The following is a 13,941-nucleotide window of genomic DNA, read 5'->3' as shown; positions in this document are numbered from 1 at the left end:
TAATTAGCATATAATGTATTATTTGTTGAAAGATTTATTAAAATTAAGTGGCTTCACACTTTAAATAATAAAAAATGTATGGAAGCCAGTTTCCGCCACTGAATAAAAAAAAGGTAATTGTGACTTTTTATCTTGCAATTCTCTTTTTTCCTCACAATTCTGCCTTTATAACTTACAACTGTGAGTTTATATCTGAGAAAAAAAGTCAGAATTGCATGATATAAACTTTCGCGTGATATAAAATTGTGAGTTAAAGTCCAATTTTGAGGGGAGGGAAAGACTGATATGTTCTCAGAATTGCGAATTTATAATCTTGCAAATCAATTTTTTTAAAACAGTCAAGATGAAATTGACCAATACAGAATTTTAAAACTGAATTTACAGATGTTGAAGATGCTCTAAAACTAAAAAAAAAAAAAAAACACTTTTATGGACTGCAGGAGGGGAAAAATTATTCTGGAAATCACATTTTAAAAAATCCCTGATATTTATATATTTTTAAGAAGAAATTAATACTTTTATTCAGCATTCACAAATTTATAGAGAAGACATTTATAATGTTAAAAAATATATCTATTTAAAAAAAAAAATTGTTCCGAACGTTCTATTCATCAAAGAATCCTGAAAAATAAAATGAATTATGGTTTCAACAAAAAAAAACTTAATTAAATTAAACTTTAATATTATTTCACAATATTATTGTATTTTTTATCAGATAAGTGCAGCCTTGAGCTTTGAAATGTAGGTCCGCACAGTTTAACCATGCCATAGTCAGTGCAGTAAAGTCATAATAAATGACTATGGATCTAAATGTAAGAAGCTTTTCTGTCTATCTGTCATTGTGATTCATTCCCTTTCTGAGATGAAAGTGGTGACTAATACCTCATTACCACAGTCTTATTGTAGTAACCATGATATTTTGGCAGAAACTATGTTCACCAAAGTAAATGTATGTTAGAGGAGGTTTGTCGGAGGGCCTGTGTAATGGAGATAAGATGCCGAATATAAGCCGCACCTGCTGGGTGATTTAGAGACGCTGGCGGTGGAGGAGACGGATCCGCTGCGGGAACTACAACAGCTGCCTCTGTGCTGAGAACTCCTGCTGGGAGACTCCACCGAACACCTGCGGGACACACACACACAAACACACTTCACACACACCGCTTCATCATACACCTCACACTCCTTTCATAAACAGTCCATGCACATCTCAGTGCAGGCCGAATGAACGAGTTACTAGATGCTTTCTCTGCTGCTTCAGATGGTCACTGTGGGGTTGCAGGTTGTTTGCAAGGATTGACAGTTGCTTAAAAGTTCTGACTGGTTTTCCGTGCACTGCTAGGTGGTTGCACGGATGTTATAGATGTTTACTAGGGTTGCTATGCTATGTTTTTAAAACGTTTCAAGTAGCTGTCAGTGATAGCTCATTGCTAAGGTGTCGTGAATGGTTGCTATCCCAAGTGGAAAATCACAACTCGGATTGCTTAGAGCATTAATATCATTGAATCATTAAATGCTGTAATCAGTGCAATGGATTTTCTTTGTCAAGCTGAGGCTTTATGATGCATGAAAGCATAATTATGTACACTGAGAATTTTTAGAAAAGCAAACGGCGGAATAAACCTCACTCACCTCTTCTTCTGTTTGTTCTTGTCTTTGTGTTTGTTTTTGGGGCTCCCAGATCTGAAAGGAGAAAACAATACGATACACATAGAGCTTATGTGTGGAGCAGTAAAGTCTTCAAATCAAAACAGAATTATGTTCAATTATGTCGCAGCTTCAGTGCACAATTCTTGTTCAAGACACTAAAATCTCAGAAAAAAGGGTACAAATGGTACTACAAAGCAAAATTTAGGTACTAACATCTACATTTAAGGTACTAATATGCACTCTTTTGGGTTAAATAAAGTGCAAACTGCATATTCTGCCTTGTTTTCTGAGTGATGTCTGTTAAATTTTCACGTTTATGCTATTTTCTTCAATTTTGTTTGTACAGCTATTCAAAGAGACTGCTATTGATCAAATGTTTTCTAGGCCAGTCTACTACTGCAGTATCATCGATTTTTTTATTTATCCACCCCTAAACAGCACATACAAGCAAAATGAACTGTGGCTGGTCACTTTAAATGTCAATGAATGGCTCTTGAAAAAACTCTAAAGTGGATGTTGGCTCTGCAAAACTAACTCAGCGTAGGTCTCAAACCATAAAATCTAAAGGACCTTAGGTTAACTCGATGTTTACCTGTGTCTCCTCTTCCTCCTTGAGCCAGATGTGGACCTGGCACAGAGAAATGTTGGGTTAGATATCAGATTATGACTACCACAGAACTGCTGCTGTAGTAGATTTTGTAGTTTAAGTCTTCGGCATTCAGTATTTGGACACTGAAATCAGAGTTATATGTCTGAATGTCATGCATTAGATACTGGAATATATAAAAAAACATCTATTGTTAACTCTTTTCCCGCCATTGATGGAAGTTTCCAGCTTTCTGTGTTTTCACTGTTACAGTATATGTTAGAAGTTGCTATTACACATCTTCTGAAAGAGTACTGAATCTCTGAAGCCGAAACAAATTATTGCTTTTGTAAAAAGATAAATTTGTACAATGATGCAATCATCAAATATTAAACAGCATATAAATCAAAACTGCCTGCACATTACCAGATTAAATGTCCATCCAGGAAGTGGTATAGGACCAGAAACGATATTTAAATGTAGTAGAGCATTTTATTTTTTCAAACTGTTGCTTTTTCATGAAACTTACCCACATTCAAGTGTTGACAAAAAAGAATGCATGAAGCTAGAATGAAACTGCTGGCGTGGAAAGAGTTAAGAAAGATGCACAATCATGCTTTTCTATCAAAATACTTGACAAAAATAAGCTTGTTTGGTTTGAAATGATAAAACGATAGATCCTGTGTTGCTGCACATTAATAAATCAAGGATAACTGACTTCAGACATCCACTACAAATCAAACGAATACCAGCTGATTAAAAGACACTGAGCAAAAATAATGAAGTGCTATTAGTGAAAAGAAAAGATGGTGTGGCATTTAAATAATATTTGATATCTAATTCCAGAGACATTCATTTTTAAATGGGATTTAAATATCCATACATTTTTATGTTGTGATAAAGACAATGGTTAAAATATCTGTCTTACCAAATTTTGCCTTAGTTGGAAGATCTGGGTTTTTTGTAGATTTTTTGGGTTATTTAACACAGAATAAGACCGCATATACCACATTTTAAATTTATACTGAAAGTTGAAATCCTTGACTTTCTACGCTCAGTTTCTATCTCTCTTTCACACTTTTCCCCTCACACCCCGTCTGACAGCACTGAAGCTGCAGTGATAAGACATCTACACCAGGATCCACCATGTGTTCACTATTATATACATCAGACACAAACAGATGCACAAGCATCCTAGCATCCGTCAGTCCTGTCATGTTTTCATGAAGAAAGCTGTAATAAAGCTACCAGGGAAACTTGAGACGAATAAAAATGATCTGTCCAGTACAGAGGAGACTGCATGGAAATGAAGGAATATGCAGCATGTTGGTATCTTCATCAAGTGTGTTAACTATATTATAAATATTATTTATATATTCATTTATTTATAAAATATCTATATATATAAATCACACTATGGGCAAAAGCCCAAATGCATGAAGTAAAAACTGAATAAACACTTAAGAGGTTATATGAAACTGATATGAGCCGGAAATTCAGAATAAATTATTCATTCAGCAGATGCTTTTATCCACATTACATACAAGCTTTATGTTATATCAGCATGAGCTTCCTGGGAATTTAATACATCACCCTTGGTTTTGCTAGCGCATTGCTAACTCTATGTCAAGACCACTATACAGAGAATCATATAGCATGTTCAAAATAGACCACTGTTGAAAAACTGCCTTATGAATTTTAATAGAGTAGAGGTCATGACAAGTGGAAACTCAGAAGAAACCCATATATTGATACACAGATATAAAAACTAAGCATAATAATGAAAATACAGACAGAAACCGAAGCATCTTAAATGCTGACATGTCCCACAAAATACTGCAGATATTTCTGACATAATATCATGAATATTTGATGAATGCAGAAAGGTCTTTTCTTGTTCATGTCTGGAGCTATTTTTGGACACTGAGTTGAGTTTGTTCTAATCCTTGATGCTTCTAGTACAAATACAAATGCTGATATTAAATATGAACTTGAACAGTTTAAATCTGCCCGAGCTATTTTTCAAAGAGCCTGTTTCTATTTTGTCAAATATTAAAATTAGACTCTGAGACTATATGTTCAGAAAACAAAAGTGCCGCCTAAAGTATATAAGTAGTAGTTATATATACAGTACCTACTATATAAAGAAGATTGTAAAACAATGTGCATCACTGCAACGTTGTTGTCACATGATCTCTGCATGTTCAATTTGATCAAAAATGCATGTTATTTTGCATTTTTAATCCATTTTTGTGCATAAACATTGAACAGATCAAAGGAAATCTAAGCAAATAAAAGGTCAAGAAGACATAATAAAGTGATAAAAAATATTTAAAATAGAAGTTAATAATATTATGGTCAGTATATTTGGGTAATTAGAAATGGAAATGTAGTGTGTAGTGTGTTTTGTGTATAATGCACACTTTGATTAATGTAGTAGGTCATATGCGTGTTATGAATACTGAAACTTTGCATACTGCAGTATACAGTATGATCTAATGAATACAGGCAGGGAGATCAGTGTTAATTGATCAGTGAATGATGTATACCTGTGTGAGTTAATAACCACACACACACACACACACACACACACACACACACACACACACACACACACACATGTTTGTTTCTGTGTAAAGTGTGTTCATCCCATAGGTGTAATGGTTTTTATAATGTAGAAACTGTATATTCTATGGCCCTACACCAACCCTACACCTAACCCTAACCCTCACAGGAAACTTTGTGCATTTTTACTTTCTCAAAAAAACTCATTCTGTATGATTTATAAGTGTTTGGAAAAATTGGGGACAGGTTTTATGTCCTCATAAGTCACCCTCTCCTTGTAATACCTGTGTCATACCCATGTCATTATACAGAGTTGTGTCCTGATATGACACACACACACACACACACATACCTGTCTCTCTTGTGTTTCTTTCCGCTTTTCTTCCTCTTGTCTCTGCGGGTTGGAGATGGGCTGTCAGCTCTGAGGGTCACACAAACACAACAACAATACTGCTGGATGAAATATCACACAAGCACATTTCCATCATTTTCTTCCATTTTCTCACTGAATCCTATTTAAATGTTCCTCATGACCCTTTTCACCCTCAAACTCTGTTTCTTGATGAAACATGTCATGAATTATTAGTACTTCTGCTTATACTTAGAATTTGTGTGATCTGAACAAACCTCTAAATATTACATTTCTATTTTTTGGCTCAAAAAATCAATGTGAGAGATCACACTGACAATTAAAGGTTCATTTTTAGCTCACTGCATTGCTGCACACAGGGTTTCTGTTGGTAATGCTCGTTTGGCTGGTGTCTTAGGTTATTTAAGTATTATATGCATTGCATACAGAACATCTGTCACACTGCTCTGGGTGTGTGTTCACATGTGTGTGTGTGTGTGTGTGTGCGTGTTCACTGCTGTGTGTGTGCACTTTGGATGGGTTAAATGCAGAGCATGAATTCTGGGTATGGGTCACCATAGTTGAATGTCACGTCACTTTCACATTTCACTTTCATTTGCAAACTATGCACAGTATACATTGGATGAGTTTTAAATACATGATGCTGCATTGCATTAAATCACAGAAAGCAAACTGACCGGCTGTGTCTTCTTGCCTTCTTCTTTTTCCTCTTTTTAGGCCGAGGAGAAGGTGAACTGCTGGATTTCCTCTTGGATCTAGAGAAGAAGACAAGTAATGGCTTGCAGTTGTTGTTGTCCTGTGTTTCCTGTATGTTTGCATACAGCAGCAACCACTGGATTGAGCTTTAGTGACTATAATGCAAGAAGTGTAGTTATTTTGCATTTAACATGCTTAAATGAGATGTTTTCAATAGTCTTTATTAAATAAAGTTATGTCAATTGAAATCAGTATTAATTGGATTTATTTTATTAATTAATTTTCAGTATCTCTCAGCGTGTAGGTGTTGATATCAGAGCTTCTTCCTCAGTTTTCACCTGCAGTCATCGTAGGCAGCTGAATCTTGCTCGTAATATTCTCCATCACAATCATAGTCTTCCTCATAGCCCTCGACGTACACAGCATTTTCCACATGATCTTCATTCCCGTCAGGAAGCAGCTTAACCCTGTGCATACAGGAGGTAAAGGTCAAAGGTCATTACCTGCGCTGGTCTAAATTGCAGCAATGAGCTATTCTGACTCAGACTTGCAATGTCTGTGCTCAGATTTGAAAGTCTTCATTTTATTCTTATGTATGTTCATTTTACTCTATACTCCAATGTTTGTCACCTCATGGCTCATTTTCATTTTTTATAAAGGATTTTAAAAAAAAGTTGGTCAATGAAAGGGCAACCTATGAGCAAAACCATTTTTCTTCTTTAAAAAAATGTAATTGAAACAGAATAAAGGTGATAATATAGTGTGATAATGAGAAACCTCACAGAATTCCTGGCTAGGTTCTAACAGATCTATGTTTCTGTCACACTCACTTTTTATAAAGCCTCAACTTATCCTCATTATCCTTCCTAACATGTGTCTTGATGAAATAAATTAGCATTCCACTACTAAAGTCGATCTTATCTAAAACTGTAATTATCAGCTTCTTCATCACAGTGAAAAATGTCACCATACTTCTTCTGCCAAAGTGCTAACAGCCTAACAGTTCTATGATTTAAAAGAAGGTTAATATGACAACATAAGGGTTCTTTGATGAAACAGTAGAATTAAAGGACAACAAATGGGTTCTGTGACAGAACAGAAGTGTTAAATGACAACATACTGTTAGCCCTATGATGATAAAAAAGGGTTAAATGACAATGTAAGGGTCCTGTGTTGAAAAGGAAGGGTTAAATGACAACATATGTGTTCTGTGACAGAACAGAAGGGTTAAATGACAACATACTGGGGGGTCCTATGATGATAAAAAAGGGTTAAATGACAATGTAAGGGTTCTATTATGGAACAGAAGGGTTAAATGATGACATAAGGGCCCTGTGTTGAAAAGGAAGTGCTAAATGACAACACAAGGGTTCTGTGACAGAACAGAAAGGTTAAATGATAACATACTGTAAGGATCCTATGATGGAACAGAAGGGTTAAATTACTACATAAGGGCCCTGTGATGAAAAGGAAGGGTTAAATGACAACACAGGGGTTCTGTGACAGAACACAAAGGTTAAATGACAAAATACTGTAAAGGTCCTCTGATTAAACAAGGGTTAAATGACTATTCAAGGGTTCGGCAACAGATCAGAAAGGGTTGAATGACAACATACTGTAAGGGTCCTATGAAGGAACAAAAGGGTTAAATCCAAACATAAGTGTCCTGTGATAAAACAGAAGGGTTAGATGACAATACAAGGGTTTTGTGACAGAATGGAAGGGTTAAATGACAGCATAAGGGTCCTCTGCTAGAACAGAAGATTTGTTAGATATACAGTAGCAGAAATGTTGTGTTGCTGGCGCTATAACGGCTCAGGCTCAGAGTTCTTGTGTGCAGAATGGCCAGAACAGGAGGTTAGGTTTAAGATGAAAAGGCTTTTTTATTAGATTGGTCTCTGGGTGAAGGAGGTGATGTACGGTCACTGAGGTTTCCTCTGGGTTGTGCTATGGCATTAACGCAGGGTCATTTATGATCTGTAGAGAGTATTAAATCATCTCCTTCTGTGCTGATAAAGGACTTGCACACACAAGCTATAAGAAAGTTTGTATGTGTACCTGCAGAAACAAACACATTCAGACTATATGAGGCCAAACACAACTTCTAATTGATAAACCTATTTCAACATGACTTTTTCTAAGCCAACGTATGGCTTATTTTTATATTACAGGCAACAAAGCTACATTTCCCATGATCCTCTATGACAACATTCGATTATAAAATCCACTACATAGCTAAAGCATGTAATGTTCATGAATTGCACTTCATTTTGATGCACTAGTGCTAAATTTGTGTTTATAGGTAGCTACAAAAATAGAGAATGCACTTCTCATAGATTAATTTTAGTGAATCAGTTTGTTCAGACAGTTTGTGTAAATGAACTAGAAAGAGAAATGATTCATTTCAATTCCTACGCAGCATTTCTGCATTGCATTATTTAGCTAAATGGTTTTCCATCGAGTTAAATATATTAAAGTGTTTCTAGTTCTCGTAAATTGTATTTAATGTACATTTATCAATTAAACATGCAGTGTCCATTCTGGCTCTGAGATGTGTGTTTCTATCAGTGCTGGTCAGCATTATCATTAATCACAGGAAGACAATGCCACACACAAACGCTATCTGATACTGTCTCTACAGGAAACACACACTCTATTCAATTACATGTGGAAAATAAGATCAGAGCGGATCAATGGTTTGCTCGTTTGATTGACTCACGGTGGACGTTCTCGAGTTATCACACCCTCCTTCTCCATCAGCATCTGCCGAAACGTTCCGACCTTCTGCTGGATTTCTTCTTTGGAATATCTGCAAATAAAAATATAAACAGTCAAATCTCCTCAACAGAACATGGTTTAAGGAGTGATTTTAACTCACTGATGATAAAACAGGTGAAAAAAATCCCAGCAAACACTGATGGATGGAGCCAAGCCAGCAACCACCCAAAAAAACTTTTGCATAGGTCACCGCCTGCAATGTCTTCAGAAAGTGTAAAAGTCTAGTTTTAATCTTGCCCCTTTCAGAGATGTGCTAAAAATGTGTGAATAAATGCAGCATGGAAACATTCGGCCACTCTAAGGGTTTGGATATTAAACGTGCCATTCTCGTTTTCTCAAGAGCGTATCCATCAGGAAACAAGATTAGTGTGTGTGTGTGTGTGTGTGAGAGAGAGAGAGAGAGAGACTGTCCTGCCACATGGATCGACTGTAATGTGGTTTCAGAGGCGCACAGCTGCCTGCAGGGGGCGCCGGACTGGAGAAACACTCTGAAATCTGTGGGTGGCAAAGGTGACTTGACAGTCAGCACACAGACAACAGTGTGCGCTTGATAACATCTGAACCCATACTGTGCATAAAGAGATGGAATTGAAATCCTGTTCCAAACCGGCTGCCTATGTACACAACATGTTGTGGCGTCACACAGACGTGCACCCTTCTTTCATCAAATTCATATTGTTATACGCAACAAGATGAGTGAAAAAAAGAAGAAGAAAAAATCTATATGAGGTGAAATATGTGAGAAGTTTCAGTTATTATAATAACAAAAAGCATTGCAATAGTTCCATTACAAGTCAAAAATTTGTAATAAGCAAGTCTTTTTTGTTCTAAGCAATAATCAGATAAAACATACAGTAAAAACTGCAATATTCTAAAATTAATACAATTTCTAATTTACTTCTTACTTACTTACTCCCCGTTATGCCCTTGGCATGTAGGGCAGCAACAAAAGTCTTCCACTCCTGTCTGTTTTGGGCCAGCCACTATTTCTAATAATAGTTTTTTAATTAAACCTATTTTAAACTGTAATTTATTCCTGTGATGCGCAGCTGTATTTCCAGCATCATTCCTCCAGTCTTCAGTGTCACATGATCTTCAGAAATCAGGTTCAATGTTGCATAATTTTTTTGTGGAAACTGCTTTTTTTTCATGAATCTTTGATGTTCAAAAGAACAGCATTTACTGAAACAGAAATCTTTTTCAATATTATAAATGTCTTTACTCTCATTTTCTATCAAGTTAAAGTGGCCTTGCTGAATAAAAGCAAAAAAAATAATAATAATTTAATCCCAAACTTTTAAATGGTAATGTATCATGGTTTCCACAAAAGCACAAACTGTTTTCAACATTGATAATAATCAGAAATGTTTCCTGAGCAGCAAATCAGGATAAAATAATGATTTCTGAAGGATCACGTGACACTGAAGACTGGAGTAAAGATCCTGAAAATTGAGCTTTTATCACAGGAATAAATATCATTTTAAAATAAATTCAAATGGAAAAACAGTTCATTTAAATTGTAATTTAATGTTTTTACAGTATTTTTGATCAAATTAATGCAGCTTTTATGAAAAAATACACAAGTTTTTGACCGGTAATGTAAATATAGTTTAAATAATGACTATTTCCCCTAATTTTTGTGTGTGCTGTGCATTTTTATGCATTACAGTAGCTCACCAAAATGCTATCTAAATGCTAAACTCAACAGCGAGTCAAATCTTGAGCATTTCACAATGATTTACACTGCTCTGTTTCAGTCAAATGCAGCTTTAATGAAAAAATAGACTTCTTTCAAAAACATTAAAAAAAGTCGTTTAAATAATGACTATAGAGCAGGGTTCCTCAAATCTGGACCTCAAGATCCATTTCCTGCAGAGTTTAGCTCTAACCCTAATCAAACACACCTTAGCATGCTAATCAATGCTAATCAATGTCTTTGGGATCATTAAAAATCACAGGCAGGTGACTTTGATCAGGGTTGGAGCTAAACTCTGCAGAGCATCGGACCTCCAGGACAAGATTTGAGGAAGGGGGCTATAGAGGCAGTAGACAGAAGGGCAGATCACTATTTTTTGGAAATGAGCAGGTTTTCACACAGCGGCTGATGAAACCTGAACCTGCTGTCTGGTGAGAGTAGACTGGTGTAACCAGGGGCAAACATTGTGCATTCAGTTGAGCTGGTAATGTATGGCATCACAACAGCAGGTTTATCAGCCTCTGCCCAGAGCAGCTGCACACAGCGGTGCATGAGGAAGATGATGTGCGTGTTTGTGAAGAAGCCAAACTTTCCTGCTATAAAAGCTTGTGCTGGAGGGGCTGGAGATAATGCTGCTTTATCAAATCCATTACGACATATGCACACGCACACACACAAGATAAAAATGCATTTCTGTATTTTTTTGTGCAATATGAGGACAGTGGGTAGAACACACAGAACCCACACACTTTTTTAGTTTTTCCTTTCTAATGTCTTTCTAATAAGCTCATGATCACTGATGATTAAAAAAAAATTGAATTCACTTCAGACTTTATTCTGTACATTTTCCTTTAGGAATTTTACATTCATGTCCTCCTGGGAAGGGAGTTTGGAAGTCGTCATTATTTGTTCAAATCAGGATGGAGTAAGACAGAGATGCACAATTTCTCTCTACATCTACGCAGTAATGAATAACACATACATTGGGTGTATTTTTGCTTTTTTTCTACTCAACTTGTGAAGGTGCTGTAAATCGAATCATTAAAAATTCAGTTTTATTTGAACAATAATACTATATTTTTTCCATGCAATTAAGTTTTATTTTAAATTTACAAAAAAATAACAATAATTTGAACAAATATACCATTAATACAGATACTGTATCCATTGCATTTGACATGCTCCCAACTCTCAAATCAGCTATAATTTTTAATATCTCGAGCAACTAATTATTTTATTGGGCTTAAGCATTCATACACTATCATTCAAAAGTTTGTCATTGTTGAAAACAGAAACAGTTTTGAATGCAGCGCTTCATTTTAACAGATGCAAGATATTTGGAATTTAATGTGTGCAATTCTTGGATTTATGTGTAAAGTTTTGAAAAAAAAAGGGGACAAATGTTTGAAAATGTGTAAGAAGTTGAAAAAAAACTATAATAGAGTTTTTATGAAAACAAATTGAATATATTTGAGTGTATAAGTGTGTAATTGAAATGACAACTGATGCCACAATATGCTGTTAAGCATTGCACATTGCTTGCTATTTCACTTTTTTGCTTTTTCTTTTGCTGTTTCTATTTATAAAAATAAGTGGAAGAAAGTACATGTCCTCTCATGCCGACATGACCTGCAGGAAAGAGCAACTGTAGCACACACACACTCTTTCACACACACACACACACACACACACACATTCTGGCCACAATGTATAAAGCCTTATTAAGCCAATTAGATAATAATGACAAGAGCAAAGTCACCATCATTAGCAGAAGTCTCCTGTGGCATTAATGCACCTCCTGTCTGTTTTGTTTAAGTGTGAATCGATAGCACTGATTAACCTCGTTTAATAACACACACTCCCCTGTGAACCTGATGAAGCCGGCGGCTCAATGCAGAGCATACAGAGATGGATTATAGAGGACCGAACCAGAAGTGCAGCTTATTGATCAATCATATCAAGACTGATGGTGCAGACTGTCAGCTCATGCACATTTGATTTCAGTCAAAGAAATCTTATTGTGCATCATTTTGTAAACAAGATCAATTTAGGTGTTAAACATTGTGTAAAATTATGAACAAGCTTTCTTTCAGTAATGTTAGTAGAATTTTATTTAGTTATCTGGTTTTAAATAATGTTCTAATAACTTAAAGCACAAACATTATTTATTAATTCTGGAACTTTTTTCAGAATGTTCAGAAAACAATTTAAAAACATCTGACATCTGATCTCGGAGGATATGACTAGATATGGAGAATAAATGTTGAAATTAGGTGTTATTTTATTTTATTTTATTTTACTTATCTATTAGTTTATTATTTATTAAGAGATATACCTGATGTTTAAAACATAAAAAAGAGTAATGCATCAAGAAACAGCATGTTTTCCTTCAAATGAAGTGGAGTAAAAAGACTGATATCATGATTTGTAATGTAGTGAAGGAAAAATAAGCTTCATAAACATTAATTTGTTCAATTATTTAGTTCTGCACACAACCTATGGCTATGAAAAAACAATAAAAACGTAGCGTCTTCTTGTATTATTATTTTTTTAATTAACACAAATTTCCTGTCCCATACTATGGGATATGATGTAATCAACATTTCATCAAAAACTATAGACATATATGACCCTGCAGCACAAAAGCAGTCTTAAGTCTCTGGGGTATACCTGTATTTTTATCAATAGCCAAAAATACATTGTATGGGTCAAAATTATAGATTTTTCTTTTATGGCAAAAATCATTAGGATATTAAGTAAAGATCATGTTACATGAAGATATTTTGTAAATGTCCTATCCTAAATATATCAAAACTTAATTTCTAATTAGTAATATGCATTGCTAAGAACTCAGTTTGGACAACTTTAAAGGTGATTTTCTCAATATTTAGATTTTTATAGATTTTAAATAGTTGTATCTCAGACAAATATTGTCCTCCTAACAAACCACACATCACTGGAAAGATTATTTATTCAGCTTTCAGATGATGTATAAATCTTAATTTAGAAAAACATATCTAAAAATGAAATCTAATAACAGCACACCTCTGATGAGACACGTGAAGCACAAACGCTGCAGGACGTTGCAAGCATTGACATTTTTCACAGACATTTTTCAACTCTAATGATGATGATTCTTATGCATAAATACTGTATGTGTGTGCTCTTCATCCATCTGCCTATTTAATCAAGCTAAAACAAGCTGGGTGTGTGTGTGTGTGTGTGTGTGTGTTAGGGCAGACTGTATAGAAGAGGTTACCGGGTTAAAGACTTTACGGGGGGAGTGTCACATTGGTTTATATCCACAGCATCAGAGAAGAGCCTCCAGTCGCCTCTATAACCTTTAATTCCCTCGCTGCTCTCTGTGAAACACCCCTGCAATTATCCTGCATCTCGCTCATATCTGATGCATAGAGACAAGCCCTTCATTTAAAGGGACAGTCCACCTAGAAATCATTTATTCTTCTTCATGTCATGTCTTTCTTGTGTTGATGTAAGTATCACATACTGCCACAACAACTGATTTGAGAGAATTTAACAATTTAAAACCAACATGTATTTGGAAACTGTATCTAAAAGTAAAAATGTAAAATGCAATGC

At 35.3% G+C, this 13,941-nt stretch overlaps 1 protein-coding gene across 1 annotated transcript in view; it reads right to left on the bottom strand.

Moving 5' to 3' along the window:
* Nucleotides 1–13,941, bottom strand: part of srrm3 (serine/arginine repetitive matrix 3) — a 73,167-nt gene that overhangs the window by 19,443 nt on the left and 39,783 nt on the right. Inside the window, exons 3-9 of the mRNA XM_026240615.1 lie at nt 8,587–8,676; nt 6,206–6,334; nt 5,849–5,926; nt 5,154–5,222; nt 2,243–2,278; nt 1,633–1,683; nt 1,016–1,123 (exon numbers count right to left, since the gene is read on the bottom strand). Coding sequence (XP_026096400.1) covers nt 1,016–1,123; nt 1,633–1,683; nt 2,243–2,278; nt 5,154–5,222; nt 5,849–5,926; nt 6,206–6,334; nt 8,587–8,676 — 561 coding nt within the window. The remainder of the gene's footprint in view (nt 1–1,015; nt 1,124–1,632; nt 1,684–2,242; nt 2,279–5,153; nt 5,223–5,848; nt 5,927–6,205; nt 6,335–8,586; nt 8,677–13,941) is intronic.

The sequence above is a fragment of the Carassius auratus genome, linkage group LG30F, assembly GCF_003368295.1.
Source record: "Carassius auratus strain Wakin linkage group LG30F, ASM336829v1, whole genome shotgun sequence".
Classification (NCBI taxonomy): domain Eukaryota; kingdom Metazoa; phylum Chordata; class Actinopteri; order Cypriniformes; family Cyprinidae; genus Carassius; species Carassius auratus.
Note: the sequence above shows the minus strand (reverse complement) of the source record. Positions and strands in the feature narration are given on the sequence as shown.